This window comes from Brachyistius frenatus, unplaced genomic scaffold, assembly GCF_029030835.1.
Source record: "Brachyistius frenatus isolate BFR_SWC_R1_liver_20210118 unplaced genomic scaffold, ASM2903083v1 Contig_121, whole genome shotgun sequence".
In the NCBI taxonomy this organism is placed as follows: Eukaryota; Metazoa; Chordata; class Actinopteri; family Embiotocidae; genus Brachyistius; species Brachyistius frenatus.
Window position 1 is genome coordinate 580,320 of NW_027210720.1, and position 14,681 is coordinate 595,000.

The following is a 14,681-nucleotide window of genomic DNA, read 5'->3' on the forward strand; positions in this document are numbered from 1 at the left end:
TATGTGAAGACAGCCTATCTATCTATCTATCTATCTATCTATCTATCTATCTATCTATCTATCTATCTATCTATCTATCTATCTATCTATCTATCTATCTATCTATCTATCTATCTATCTATCTATCTATCTATCTGTCTGTCTGTCTGTCTGTCTGTCTGTCTGTCTGTCTGTCTGTCTGTCTGTCTGTCTGTCTGTCTGTCTGTCTGTCTGTCTGTCTGTCTGTCTGTCTGTCTGTCTGTCTGTCTGTCTGTCTGTCTGTCTGTCTGTCTGTCTGTCTGTCTGTCTGTCTGTCTGTCTGTCTATCTATCTATCTATCTATCTATCTATCTATCTATCTATCTATCTATCTATCTATCTATCTATCTATCTATCTATCTATCTATCTATCTATCTATCTATCTATCTATCTATCTATCTATCTATCTATCTATCTATCTATCTATCTATCTATCTATCTATCTATCTATCTATCTATCTATCTATCGTTTTTGACAGATGCTCATTTCTTATGTCTTTTTAGGATATTGTCAAGTCTAAATATATATAATTGTTATTTTCAGCGTTGACTCATGTCTGCAGTTTTGCATTTGAGGCTGTATGCAGCTTCAACAAGTTTCATCAATAAGCTTGTCTTTATGTTGCCTGAGAAGCACACTATGTACATTATGGGGTGGGGGTAAGAGGTGGGGATGCTCCCTGTATCCTCAGCAGAAACAACACCCTTGCATTAACCAATCAGAGAAGGATGTTGTTAAAAAAAAAGTCATAAAAACGTGCAGATATTCTGCATCTGACTGTTTGTCCGACTACATGACTGTTGTTGTTGTTGTTGTTGTTGTTGTATTGCTCAACAGATGTAAATTACAAAATGTGTCCTCCGGTGTCGGCCACTCTTGTGCCAAAAAAAAGATAACACGCATTACTAAATTGACCAAGTAAAAAAAAAGAAATAAACTTTGGACTTCCTTTCTCATCTAAAGTCAAGCGGTGAGGAAACTCATAAAAAGGAGTATCTGAAAAAAAAACAGCCAATAAAACCACTTGAGCTTTGACACAGTTTCCTGCATTCAGAAGCGGCCGAGCACCAACACATGCTGACCTGATAAATGGAGGAGGCAAGGCCTGTTTTAAGCCTGTCAGACGGCACGAGGCTCTGCGCCGCTGGAAGAGCAGCACAGTGGTGGAGAATGCATTGGTGCATTGTGGCAGTGAGGATAAACAGACTTTATGGTGCATTATAGAGGCACACAAACACACAGGCGAGCACAAAATGTGGTGAACGCCATTCTTGGACATCTCAAATTGAAAGTGCTCCCTCCTGTTGTGTACAACATGAGAGGTCTTCAAATCTTCACTTCTTTTATGCCATTAACAACAGATGCATATACAAGCATGAACACACCCGAGGCTCGATAAATTCCTGTAACTTTGGCTTGACTGCATGCAAACCTTCCCATGAATACACACACAACATCTTAAATCCGGTCTCAATGCAAAATACCCAGGATGACCAGCATGAGAGGGGCTTTCAGCAAAGACCCACTATGGAGGGAAGTGAATGGTAATATGCACCATACAGGGCTCTGCACTGCAACGCTGGCATCGTTGTAAAAAGGATCCACCACTGTCAAAACACACATTAAATCCAGTTTTACTCTTTTTTTTCTCTCACTTCCTTTTGCAAATAAAATGTTACGTATCGTGAAGAAACGCTTTGTGAGCGAAGCATAGTTCAATATGTTTGATGAACTGGTTCTTATTATTTTATTCTACACTATTTCTTACTATAATAATGTGTAAAGATTAAGGAATGTAGCAAATGTGTTCCTGTATACAACAGATGTATGATACAGCCTGTAAACACTTCTGAGAGCACACTTGCCTTCCTGTTAATCATCGATTCCCTACTGTCAGTTCTCTACATGTAATGGAAGCGAGCTGTTAAGTCGAGCAAACTCATAAAAGTGTCACCTTAAAACAGTTTGTTCTGGTAAACACAGCTCTTCTCCGCGACTCGTTTCTGAGAATCACAAGGACATTTCAAACACAGAGGACTATTATGATGTCTCTTTCAATTAAGCGCATGCTTCTATCTGTGAGCCGAATCATCCTCCATCAGCCGCAAACACTACATCTGCAACCTGAAAAACAAAAGCCTCGCCTGCTTTTTAATAAGATGCAGAGAATCCAGAGAGATCTTTATAGTAAATGCCACATCTCATTAGGCTAATTACCCTATCACACATTTACTCTGCTGCTAATAACAAAGTAGGCAGAGAGACAGAGAAAGGGAGAAAAGGAACCGCACATCTCCTCATAAAGTTGTCATTCCAGCAATTAGTGAAAAGAAACATTAAAGCCAACACAGTCTTCCTGCAAAAATAATTAAAGAAAAATGGCAGAGATGCTGATTCTCAATGCTTTCCTCTTTTCAAAGTCGACAGCCCCCATATGAACAGGCAGGAGCAGCGGCGGATCAGGCTTCTACCAGAATTAGAGTGCTATTTGTGTCTTTTTGCATAATTTGTGTCACTGTGGGAGATGGAAGTGAAATCAAATTTAATTGTATTTATAACAAGGTAACAAGGTGCATTTAGCTTCTTGCATGGGCAAAAATCACTGGAAAGTTCTGAGAATACTGAACGACCAGGACTTCACTTACGAGTTACAGCTAAAAGCACCTGCTGGTGAATCCCTTCACACTGTTAATAACAACAGCTTAACGGATAGTCATACACGTTAACAGGCATATTCTTCACAGCACTACTTAACTGGTAGGTTACTTCAAGATCTCATTTTAATCTGTACCCCAGTGCTAATAATGTGTTATGTAAATCATCACGCCTTTGTCTCTAAAACTTAATCATTTAGACCCTGCTATTTTCTAAAAGATCACTTACTGCACTTCATCAGTCCAGGTGTAAAGGTTGAAATATGTTGTTGTTGTTGTTGTGTTATGTTGTTTTGTCGGCAAGGTATCACAAACGATGCTGTAGAATCCTTTTTGTTTTAGTGCCCATTAGAGTCTGAACATCTCTGCCGCTTGGATTTTAAGTTTCGATGTGTCTCTTTCAAGCCACCGAACTTTGTGAAAGTGCAGCACTGACCTGCCAGAGTTTCTATTCAGTATCACGGAAAAGCGTGTAACACACCCGCCAGTCCACTAGAGGGGCGGTGATACAGGGATACTGGGTGGCATTTTCACTTTTTGTCAGAATGTTAATAATATGACTTCATGTTTATGATTAATTGTGTACTCTGCATTCTCCTATTATGCTGTCCACTCAATTCAATAATGGGGAAAATGTGAATAAAATGTTGAACCGCTGTTAGTCTGGCCTCTCCCCTGGGACCAGTTGGCCATGGGGATGATACCCTCAACATCACACCTCCCAAGATCACTGACACATTCAAACCACGATATGGTGGCCATCCTTAGGAAAACTGAAAATGTAGAAGCTCAATAAAAGTGGAATTTATAGCAGAACTGTTGTATTGGATTGCACCAGATCGCGCAGGTGTTCCTCATAAAGTGCTCAGAGTGTATCTTTTTGGCATCGTGTTTGTTTACCACTGAAGAACGTATGTAAGGAATAGTTTAACATTTTACTATACATATACTTATATGTGAGTGATATAAGAAGATAGATATTCATTTCATGTACGTGTGGTAAACACAGAGCTAGCATCAGGACACCGTTGGCCTCGGTGAGCTCTGTATAGATTTAAAAAAGGAAAATACACTTTTACACTAATAATTAACCTGGTGGATATTCACCAAGGGTTAATGGAATGAACATTTATGAACACTTTTATCCAGAGCACTTTGCAATTTGCCTTTAATTCACACACACACACACACACACACACACACACACACACACACACACACACACACACACACACACACACACACACACACACACACACACACACACACACACACACACACACACACACATATACACACAAACAGACCAATGCTGCAAGCTACCACACAAAGTACTGAAATGAATGTTAAGAGCAATTTGGTGTTGACTTTTTCCCAAAGACGTCAGGGGTTTGCAATTAAGTCCAACCATGGGTCATTTCTTTCCTGCACAGTTCGGCTGAGGCCAACGTGGTGTTACGTGGCAGAGATGCAGTATTTTGGTTTGAGTATTATTTCAATTAATTTAATAAAATACGTTTTAAGACAGGATCTGACCGCAGCTGTCAGTTTCACCTGTGCAGTTTTTGGTGTATTAGGTTATATCAGGTTGAGAGATTTAATTGATGTCCATAAACAGTAAAAAGCTGCTTAATTTATGGTTCAACTAAATTACGGCTGCTATAATTGTTCCTTTAAATAAATGATGTGTTCACCACATAGCATACGGTATATCTGATGGACTATCTCCCATTTGTGTTTGTGAGACACAAAAGCTGGAATTGAAATGCCTCGTTTCACATTTGAGCAATGATTGACATAAATATTGTAATTATAGTATGAATAAAAGTTTAATATTACAGATTGTCGTAGTTGAGAGAATAATATTTGTAAAGACAATGCAAGATCGTGTTTATTGGGATTCACAAGTGGTGCGTTTTTATAGTACTACAATTTCAGTTTATTTAAAAAAAAAGCAGGCAAAGGTTTTGATGCAACCAGAAAGCAAGGCCAATACCACAAGCAGGCTGCTATTTGCCACTGCTGTACGTTATTTTCATACTTTTGTGTACACTAATAAGAAACATGTTAACTAGTCAGATTTTGATGTATTTCAGCCGTCTCTGGCCAGAGAAAGGTTCGATGTTTTCCCCTGCTTTCAGTCTTTGTGCTAAGCTAAGCTAACCATGCTTTGACTCCATCTCCACACTAAACACTGAGGCATTAGGGTGACATACCTCACGCTCAGTGAGTAAATTAGCTTTTCCCAAGACATGCACTATTTCTCTAATCTAGTCAGTCAGTGCAACTTAGGCAATACAACTCGTGAGTCATTCACATGTGTATGGCTGTGCACCTTCTACTCTTACTGTGCATGTTAAAAACTGTTTTACATTAATTAACATGCCTAAGAATGGATACACAGATCCCAGGTCTTACCAAGTACATTAGCATTATTAGCATTAATGAATTCTCTGTAGAACACAACAAGAGAGCTGGAAAGATGAGACCACATTTAAATAAACTTAAAAATAACAAGGTCTATATGTCAGAGCTACACATATTGTTGTTCTGTTTTGTTGCCAGTCTAAGTTTCTCCTGTGTGTGTGTTGTGGAGAAGAAGAGAAGAAGAGGAGGAAAGCCCCGAGTGGAGAGGAAAAGGGGCTGACTCCTCCACCATCACCACCACCCGCAGCAGCTCCAAACATGGCTGCTCACATCAAAGGCAGCCCTGTATCTCAGAGGGACCGCTAAAGACTTTACAGTGACTCGCCTCAGGTCTGAGTGTGGGGGCTCGCACCTCCTCAGACAGCAGCAGCGGATACCCGCGGGTGGGACCGGAGGAGCCGGGACAGACGGCCTGACACAGTCTGCAGTGTCGCCGGTGCAGGACGGGCTGCGCCAGGCCGAGCAGGGCAGCCTCCATCTCATTTAACTCAACAAATCAAGATGTTGGTGTTCTGCCTGTATCAGGAGATCGCCGGGCTCGATTAAAAATGTCTGTATTTTTTGAATAATTTACTTCATAAATAGATAATACAAGCTCATTATAAGGGTGCATTAATATTCTAGTGATGAGCTGAGGGAGGAGGGAGGTGTGTTTTTTTTTTCAAGTTTTCTACTGGTGTTTTGGATTTCCAGTAGTGATTTTCTTTCTTATTTTCTACACCTAATAAAGTGGTGCCTTCAAGGGCTTCTACACACTAAATAAAATGCAAGAGATTTTGAGCAAAATTCTGTAGGGTGATTTGTAAACATCCTAAAATAAGGCTGACAAAGTAGGAAAAAAGGAAAAACATTGTCTATAGTTAACAATCAGACAACATTTCACAATCTTTTAAATCAGGAGTTACTGTTAATTAATAGCTAAATAAAATTTGGTACAATTATTCAGACTAACCACTGTGTAACACATTACAGGAGATGCACTGAACGTTTTGGAGATTAAAAAAAAAGATTATTTTAAAAATGACCTCTGAATTACAGGGATGGTTTAGATGGAGTTATCTGGTGACATTTTATTTTATGGGTCTTGTTTTTTTCTTCAGTTTATTTCCTACAGAGTAGGTCTATATTGTGGTGATGACTGAACTATATTAAAAAATAAATAAATAAATAAAAACTCAAATTCAAATGATGAGAAACCAACGAAAGAGTCTTTTACAAGAAAAAAATTGTCATTGTCCAGGCAAGCATTATTTTACCAGTTCAGCAAGCAAACAAACAAATAATGATGGTATCTCCTGTTCTGGTAAAAATACATAAACCTGTCAATGTGCCTACTGCCGCGGATGTACGTGATGTACGGTGAAGTTTCCTAGTAACATGCATTAACAATTACTCAATTAACTAGAATAATTATACCGATAATGTTGTTTACTTGTTTTCTCCAAACAAAACAGAAATCAAATAAATAGATAAAGGTTTAATCAATAAACACGACATAAACATTGACTATTTTTTTTTTTTTTTTTTTTATCATTTTAAGTATGTTCACCTTCCGTACCATTTGTTGGTCTGCTTGATTTCCTTTTACATTTTCTCTGTATGCGGACAAGCTGCCAGCTTCTCTCCGGGACAGAAGTCGGAGGTAGAAACTAAATTATTTTGTTATAGTTACTTGTAGAATTGTTCTGAAAAGAAACAACAATGTTTTCTTCAAACTACAAAAAGAAAAGTAATTTGCGATTTTAACTCTAACAATGCAGCCTGGTATATATGGTGTTAATATTTTGCTTGTTGCCTGAATTATATGATTAGAGAACTGTCAGATTAATTATTCAACTCATTTCAAGACAAATTGTTTAGGTGAGACAAATTCGTGTTCATTAGTCCTAATGTGGTCTGAAAATAAAAATGTGACATTTTAAGTTGAATTAACAAAACTGCGTTTGCATCAAAAAAAAATATTTGACAGAATTCCTATATAATCTTTTCTATTGTTTTAACTGGAGCGGGAATTTACTGGTTAAATTTTGAGGATATTTCCAACAAAGCAGACAGAAGTTGGTAATTATAACAAGAAAAAGGCAGGTGCCACAGTAGCTTAACAGTTCAGGTGCACATACAGTAGCTGTTTGCACATGCACACAACTGCCCAATCTCTGGCTACACTTCCTTTCTATCACCACTGCAGCTATCAAAGAAAGAGGAAAGATGCCAAATAATATTTAGAAATATTTGTGAAATGGAGCACCCACAAATCTTGTAAATTTTAAATTACATAAATAAAAAAATAGTTATAAAACTGACATGAATATCAGTGGGGGGTTCCAAAAAAACAAAAAAATACTAATTAATGAGTGACATTAAATCCCTTTATTTACCAGGTAATGATTATACAAATTTGGAAGAAAAATGTTAGTAATGTAAGTGTTGAGTGAGAGAAATTTGTGTGAGATTTGAGTTTGATTTGTTGATGATCAGATCATTTGAAACTACAAACTAAAGAATTTCCACTGAAGCTGAAAAGGTAAGAATGCAATGTGCAGTCAGTTCATGTCAGTTAAATGAATATTTACCGTTGTACTGCAAAATCAGGAATAATCCAGATTAAGCAGGAAAATAATTACTGCACTAAACTGTATAAGACTTTTTTGCAAATATCCAAATAAGTTCAGCTAAATAACAGAAACTTTTTTGAAAATTATGTGTACAACTTTAAGAAAATTTGCTGTAAAACACAGGACCTGAAAATTACATAACAACAATGATAAATGTTGTTTGTCAGTTAGTCAGTGTGGTTCATTTCTGTGTGGAGACGTTACCAAAACCAACATCTATTTGCAAACTAGTAGTTTCCACAAAATGCTCTCTACTATCTAAAGAGTGATGCTTACCTTTGAAAATGACTGTTGGCATGAAAGAGAAATAAATTATGTTTTACAATTTTAGTCTGGATCATCCTAAAACCTCACACAAAATGATTCTGCTTCCCCAATTAAACGTATACATCATTTCTGACAGCATTTAAATCTTGAGTAGTTTAAAGATGTTTTTTTTTTTTTTTATTTGTGTGCCCTTTTCGGTTTCTTTTAGTCCTCTTTGGTTTTTATAACTCAAAACAACGACAGGGATTCATTCCTTCATTGGTTCAGAATAATAATCATAAGAGGCTAGAGCCAATCCCAATATACAGAATTGCTGCTGTATTAAATACTTATTTAGTCAATTCAAAGAGGAGGAAACCGAGCCGCCTTTGATGACTGAAAGCATTTACTGAAGGTGCTCTTTGGTTTATGAATGACATGGAGTGAAAATTGAAAGAAGCACCCTTCAAGTGTGATTTCAAAAGCTTTTATGTCATGGCTAGTTTAAGAGAACATATTAAAAACAACAGTAGTGCCTGTGGCCTTCATCAGTGAGGAGCAAATCAGGTCAATTTAATGCAATTTCTTGAAGCCAGCATGGGGCTGGAGAAAAATTTGATTTTTGAAGCACAAGTGAAGGAAATTCAACAGTTTTTTTTTTGTTGTTTTTGTTTTTTTAATATGGCTGTTTGAAAAGTTTTAACAGTTGAAAAACAAAGTGCTGCATCACCGCTGGTGATAAGTATGCTAAAACATGCTTTAACATTCACTCAAGATTGTTGCATATTAGAACAAAGACCTCAAACCAACCTGTAAACGGCCCTCTTGTCAGACTCAAGCTGGGCCTGGGGGTCAAGGGTCACACTGACAGGGGTATTTCCTGTTGCAGAGGCTGCTGGGATATGGACCTGTGGGGTCTTGGTGTTCTGCTGATTGGTGCCCGTCATCTGGGGACACAAAAAATACCATGATATTACTTGTAAGATTATATTAAAGCATTCATGTTTGAAATAGATATGTTGGTTCCTTTCCAGTAACAGAGATGAGTACAAGTCTTCAGCCCTGCAAGAAACTCATTGATGCTGAACTTAGTTACACTAAAGCTTTGACCTAAATGCTGCTTAGCAGGTGTAATGGTTACCCTCTTAGTTTACCATTTTAGCATGCTAACATTTGCTAATTACCAAGCAGTAACCAACTGGGATGTCACCCACTGGTTCTGAAGCACCAAGTTCGGATTTTGGTCGGAAGCTACATCAAATCTTATTAAACGGTCCGTGCATCTACCTCAACATGCTGATGGGAATGACGTTGGTTTCGTAGGTAATTTCACATAAATCTGAGTATGGAAAGTCAAATTTAGACCTGATGATGGCGCTAGATGAGAGGTCAAAGTTTAATTTCGTTGATCATTTGGGGACGGTGACTATGTGTATCTAAATGTAATAGCAATTCATGTATTAGAAGTTGGGACATGTCACTGAAAAGCACAAAGGTTAGGAGGAAAGAGGAAAAGTCTGGCTCCCCTGGCTGTTTTCATATTTCAGTTCGGATCTACAGTGCATCCGGAAAGTATTCACAGCGCTTCACTTTTCCCACATTTTGTTATATTACAGCCTTATTCCAAAATGGATTAAATTCATTTTTTTTCCCTCAAAATTCTACACACAATACCCCATAATGACAATGTGAAATACATTTTTTTGAAATTTTTGCAAATCTATTAAAAATCAAAAACAAAACAAAAATCACATGTACATAAGTATTCACAGCCTTTGCCATGACACTCAAAATTGAGCTCAGGTGCATCCTGTTTCCACTGATCATCCTTCAGATGTTTCTACAACTTGATTGGAGTCCACCTGGTAAATTCAGTTGATTGGACATGATTTGGAAAGACACACACCGTCTATATAAGTTGACATGTCAGAGCACAAACCAAGACATGAAGTCCAAAGAATTGTCTGTAGACCTCCGAGACAGGATTGTATGGAGGCACAGATCTGGGGAAGGGTACAGAAACATTTCTGCAGCATTGAAGGTCCCAATGAGCACAGTGGCCTCCATCATCTGTAAATGGAAGAAGTTTGAACCACCAGGACTCTTCCTAGAGTCGGCCGCCCGGCCAAACTGAGCGATCGGGGGAGAAGGGCCTCAGTCAGGGAGGTGACCAAGAACCTGATGGTCACTCTGACAGAGCTCCAACGTTGCTCTGTGAAGAGAGGAGAACCTTCCAGAAGGACAACCATCTCTGCAGCACTCCACCAAGTAGACCTGTATGGTAGAGTGGCCAGATGGAAGACACTCCTCAGTAAAAGGCTCATGACAGCCCACCTGGAGTTTACCAAAAGGCACCTGAAGGACTGTCAGACCAGGAGAAACTAAATTCTCTGGTCTGATGAAACAAAGATTGAACTCTTTGGCCTGAATGCCGAGCGTCATGTTTGGAGGAAACCAGGCAGCGCTCATCACCTGGCCAACACCATCTCTACGGTGAAGCATGGTGGTGGCAGCATCATGCTGTGGGGATGTTTTTAAGCAGCAGGAACTGGGAGACTAGTCAGGATGGAGGGAAAGATGAATGCAGCAATGTACAGAGACATCCTTGATGAAAACCTTCTCCAGAGCGCTCTGGACCTCAGACTGGGGCGAAGGTTCATCTTCCAACAGGACAACGACCTGAAGCACACAGCCAAGATAACAAAGGAGTGTCTTCGGGACAACTCTGTGAATGTCTTTGAGTGTCCCAGCCAGAGCCCAGACTTGAACCCGATTGAACATCTCTGGAGAGATCTGAAAATGTCTGTGCACCGACGCTCCCCATCCAACCTGATGGAGCTTGAGAGGTCCTGCAAAGAAGAATGGGAGAAACTGCCCAAGAATAGGTGCCAAGCTTATAGCATCATACTCAAAAAGACTTGAGGCTGTAATTTCTGCCAAAGGTGCTTCAACAAAGTATTGAGCAAAGGCTGTGAATATTTATGTACGTGTTATATTTTCATTCTTTATTTTTTATAGATTTGCAAACATTTTAAACAAACTATTTTCACTTTGTCATGATGGGATATTGTGTGTAGAATTTTGAGGAAAAAAATGAATTTAATCCATTTTGGAATAAGGCTGTAACATAACAAAATGTGGAAAAAGTGAAGCGCTGTGAATACTTTCCGGATGCACTGTATGTGGAAGACAGACAGACTAACAGATGACATCACAATAAAATTGACTGAAATAAACATAAAAAAACATAAATGTGTTTTAAAGTCGCCTGGTAAAAACCTGACAACTAAACCCTTCAGTCACCGTTACCTGGTCCCCGACATCCATTAACATGTTTATCAATTATGTAAAATTACTGCATGGATCTCTTCTGCTTCTTGTCATGTGCACGCAGCTGTTCATGACGTCAAAGTAATTTTTTAATCACCATTCTAAGCAATAACATGCAACATGCATCTGATGCTGTCAGACTACAAATGAGGAAGAAGCTAAAATTAGTCATCGCGGCTTGACGGGTCAGAAGCCTCGTGATGAAGCTGTTAACGCACGCACAGGTCATAGATGGATTGTATTTCATATGTAATAAGAAGCTGAACAGCAACTGTCAAACTTTTACTTTGATCTACGTACTGCTGTACTTTCCACACCATAGTGTTTCACTGTGAAGGACCACCGGACCTTTGATGGAAATCCCTGGAGGATGTGTTTATGTTTTTTTTGGGTGTATTGGTACTGTGGGCCGGGCAGGACAGTGACATGTTGTACAAACACGACGCATCGCCTTCTTCATCCCTTACCCCACTTTCCTCTCTGTCATTCATTCTTCTTGAGAAAATGAGTCAAACATCCCCCACCCACTTCTTTTTTTTGAGTCGGGGTGGGGTGTGAGGAAGCTTCAAGTCTTAATCCCAGCTCCAAATGGGAAATAAATTAGCTTCTTCACACTTAACTAGCTCTCATTTGCATTTGCCGAGCGCGCAGGCTGCAGCTCGGGAGCTCTCCCCTGGCACTAATCCTCTGGGCGAGAGCAGACAGAGGTGGTGTGGACAAGGAGGAGGGTTCACTGGTCGGATGAACCTGCTCTACTTCACCTCTGCTGGATGGTCCGCGGCGGAAGACAAGAAGTCTGGTCCAACCGCAGCGAGGCTGCAGCACATTCATTACACTGACCTGTGGGCAGCGTCACATGTTGTGCTGAACACAGCAGATTGGGACTTGACCTCTTATTCTCCCACCTTGATATATACTCTGCATCGCTCCTGCATTCATGTCTTAATTATAATATGTACTTCAAAGTCATAAAAAATTCATTTTAATAAACCTGCAAAACTATGATAAGCAGTTGAATTATGATAAATGTACCTATATAGACTTTGTATTTGTGGTGATCACTTACTGTAATCTTTGGTAACATTTCATGTTATTGTTAATAGTCATTTTCACTTTTAGATTTTCTATCGTGACATCATTGTAACTTAATTGTACTTAACCTAATGTTGTGTTTACAGACCCTAAACAATGACTTATTATTGTTTGATCAGCTTCACACACTGTGACTGTTCCTTTATAAGCATATGTTGAGTGTGTAAGGTGGGACTCTAACCTGTTGGCTCTCCTGGTACGATGGTGGAGGAACGCTCTGGGTGGCCATCATTGTCACTGCAGGTGCTGGGGACGCATGTTGCATCATGGGACAGCTTCACATTGAGACTGGGAAAGACACAGAAGATAAAAAAATAAATAATAATAAAGTAAAGAACAAATCCAGTGCAAGCAGTGATTGTGAATTCTATTACAGCAGCAGCCACCAGGTGCTGCTATGATTAAATAATAGGAGATGGGATTCTCACACAGCATCTCACTCATCTTCTCCCTTCTCCACCTACTAATTCATTTCTTTGCTCTATCTCCTCTCAGTCTGCCTCTGTATGTGTTCCTGACAGAAACAGGCAGGATGATATATTAATACTGAGTGATGTAACAATGCTACCAAGCAGAAAGAAAACAAAGCAGCACAAACTCAATCATGGAGTCCTTTACAGAAATACTTTACATAGCAGCAGGTTCATAATGACACCACAAACAAACCTGGCTACTTGTTTACCAATTACAGAGAGCTATGCTTGTTTACTAATTACAGGGGGCTTTAAAGCAACGCATCATAGTGGAATCACCTTGGTCGACTCGATATGTCAGCTGCTAGTGTTGTTGTTACGCTGTAACCAGGTCAATCAAGAGGGCTAATTAGGGCTCTTGTTGGTGGGCTAATTGCTATTGGCCGGGACCCCACCGGGCTGAGGGCCGTACCCTGTGGAACTCCGCAGTAACCATCACCCCCACCCCCACTAAAGCAGCTAATTGGTTCGGGATTACATTACACACACACACACACACACACACACACACACACACACACACACACACACACACACACACACACACACACACACACACACACACACACACACACACACAGACCGCCGACCACTGCTGCTTACTATAGGTAGGCCCAGCTGGATCTCCAACCTGAAGCTACACATAACCTATGTGCATATACAGCCTGTAAATGTGACCCGCGGAGGAACAGAAAAGACTGTTTGGAGAAATATGTGGGTAAACTTGGATCCTTTTCTCATATGTTACTGTTTTCAACCAATATCAAACATAATCTGAAGCCCTGATCTATAATTCGATTGATACAGAAACGCCAATGCGGACCATCAAATCAACATTTCTTTGGAGTCCAAATGTCTGCGAGATACACCGAACCACTGGAGTTATTGGAAAAATGCCTTATAATGCCACAAAAAGCCTTGTGTGGTCATGAAAGGCAGGCAGCAATTACAATGGACCGGTGCACTTGGACTGAATGATATTGACCTGCAGGAAAGCTCTTGATTATAAGCTAGTGAAATGGAACTGGAACATCTGAGCAAAATCTCTGCACTGTTTGCAACATCCGTTAAGAGCTACTGCCCCAGGAAATAAAAATGTGCAGTAAATCCGCCTGACCGCTAAAGCTGAGGATTTGCAGTATGTGACTGTGAGGTTACGGCCTGATGAAAAAGAACTATGATAATCACATAATATGCTTCACAAGAGCACCACGCAAGGATGTCGGATATACTACAAAAGGAATATCACGTATAGGTATACCATGAGAGACAATGAGACACACTAAGTAGGAGACTGAGATTGCATTTTTAATTCTGACGAGTGAACACATTTACAGCAGCATTACACAGCAGTGCTGCATCCAGCACTATCAAGCTCCTGCTCCGGCTCCCCTTAGAGCCTCCTCTCTAGCATCTGTATGTGTTGAGCCCAGTACTCCTCAAATAAAAAGACTCTTTCTAGCTCGTTTTTTAGGTTTCTGCAGCCAGACAGGAAGTGATGCGACCATCTCTTCTCTCCCCCCCCTGATTCGGGACAATACATGACAGACGTTCTCCGCCACCGAGCTCATCACCCACTGAGACCCAGACCCTGCCAATGTCTCTGAATGGAAAAGTCAGAGACAAGATAACTGGCAGAGACCCTTTTACGTCTGAGTGGCATCTGAATCCTCCGCTGCTGCCAACATTCTGATGTAAAATGGTGGTTTGGTTTCTAATTTGGGGTTTTAGCTGCAAAGCTGCATGTTGTATCATATCATACTGTTCTTGTGTGTGCTGTGCATGAATGTGTATGTATTCAGTGTAGCACTATATGAGCATGAC

The 14,681-nt window shown here is 39.8% G+C and overlaps 1 protein-coding gene across 2 annotated transcripts in view; it reads right to left on the reverse strand.

Moving 5' to 3' along the window:
- LOC138629781 (homeobox protein PKNOX2-like) overlaps positions 1-14,681 on the reverse strand; it is a 100,650-nt gene that overhangs the window by 21,993 nt on the left and 63,976 nt on the right. Inside the window, exons 3-5 of one of the 2 annotated variants that reach the window (XM_069713711.1) lie at positions 12,566-12,672; positions 8,773-8,909; positions 7,993-8,004 (exon numbers count right to left, since the gene is read on the reverse strand). In XM_069713711.1, the coding sequence (XP_069569812.1) occupies positions 7,993-8,004; positions 8,773-8,909; positions 12,566-12,652 (236 nt within the window). In that variant the 5' untranslated portion in view covers positions 12,653-12,672. The remainder of the gene's footprint in view (positions 1-7,992; positions 8,005-8,772; positions 8,910-12,565; positions 12,673-14,681) is intronic. The other variant, XM_069713712.1, reaches the window with a different exon arrangement.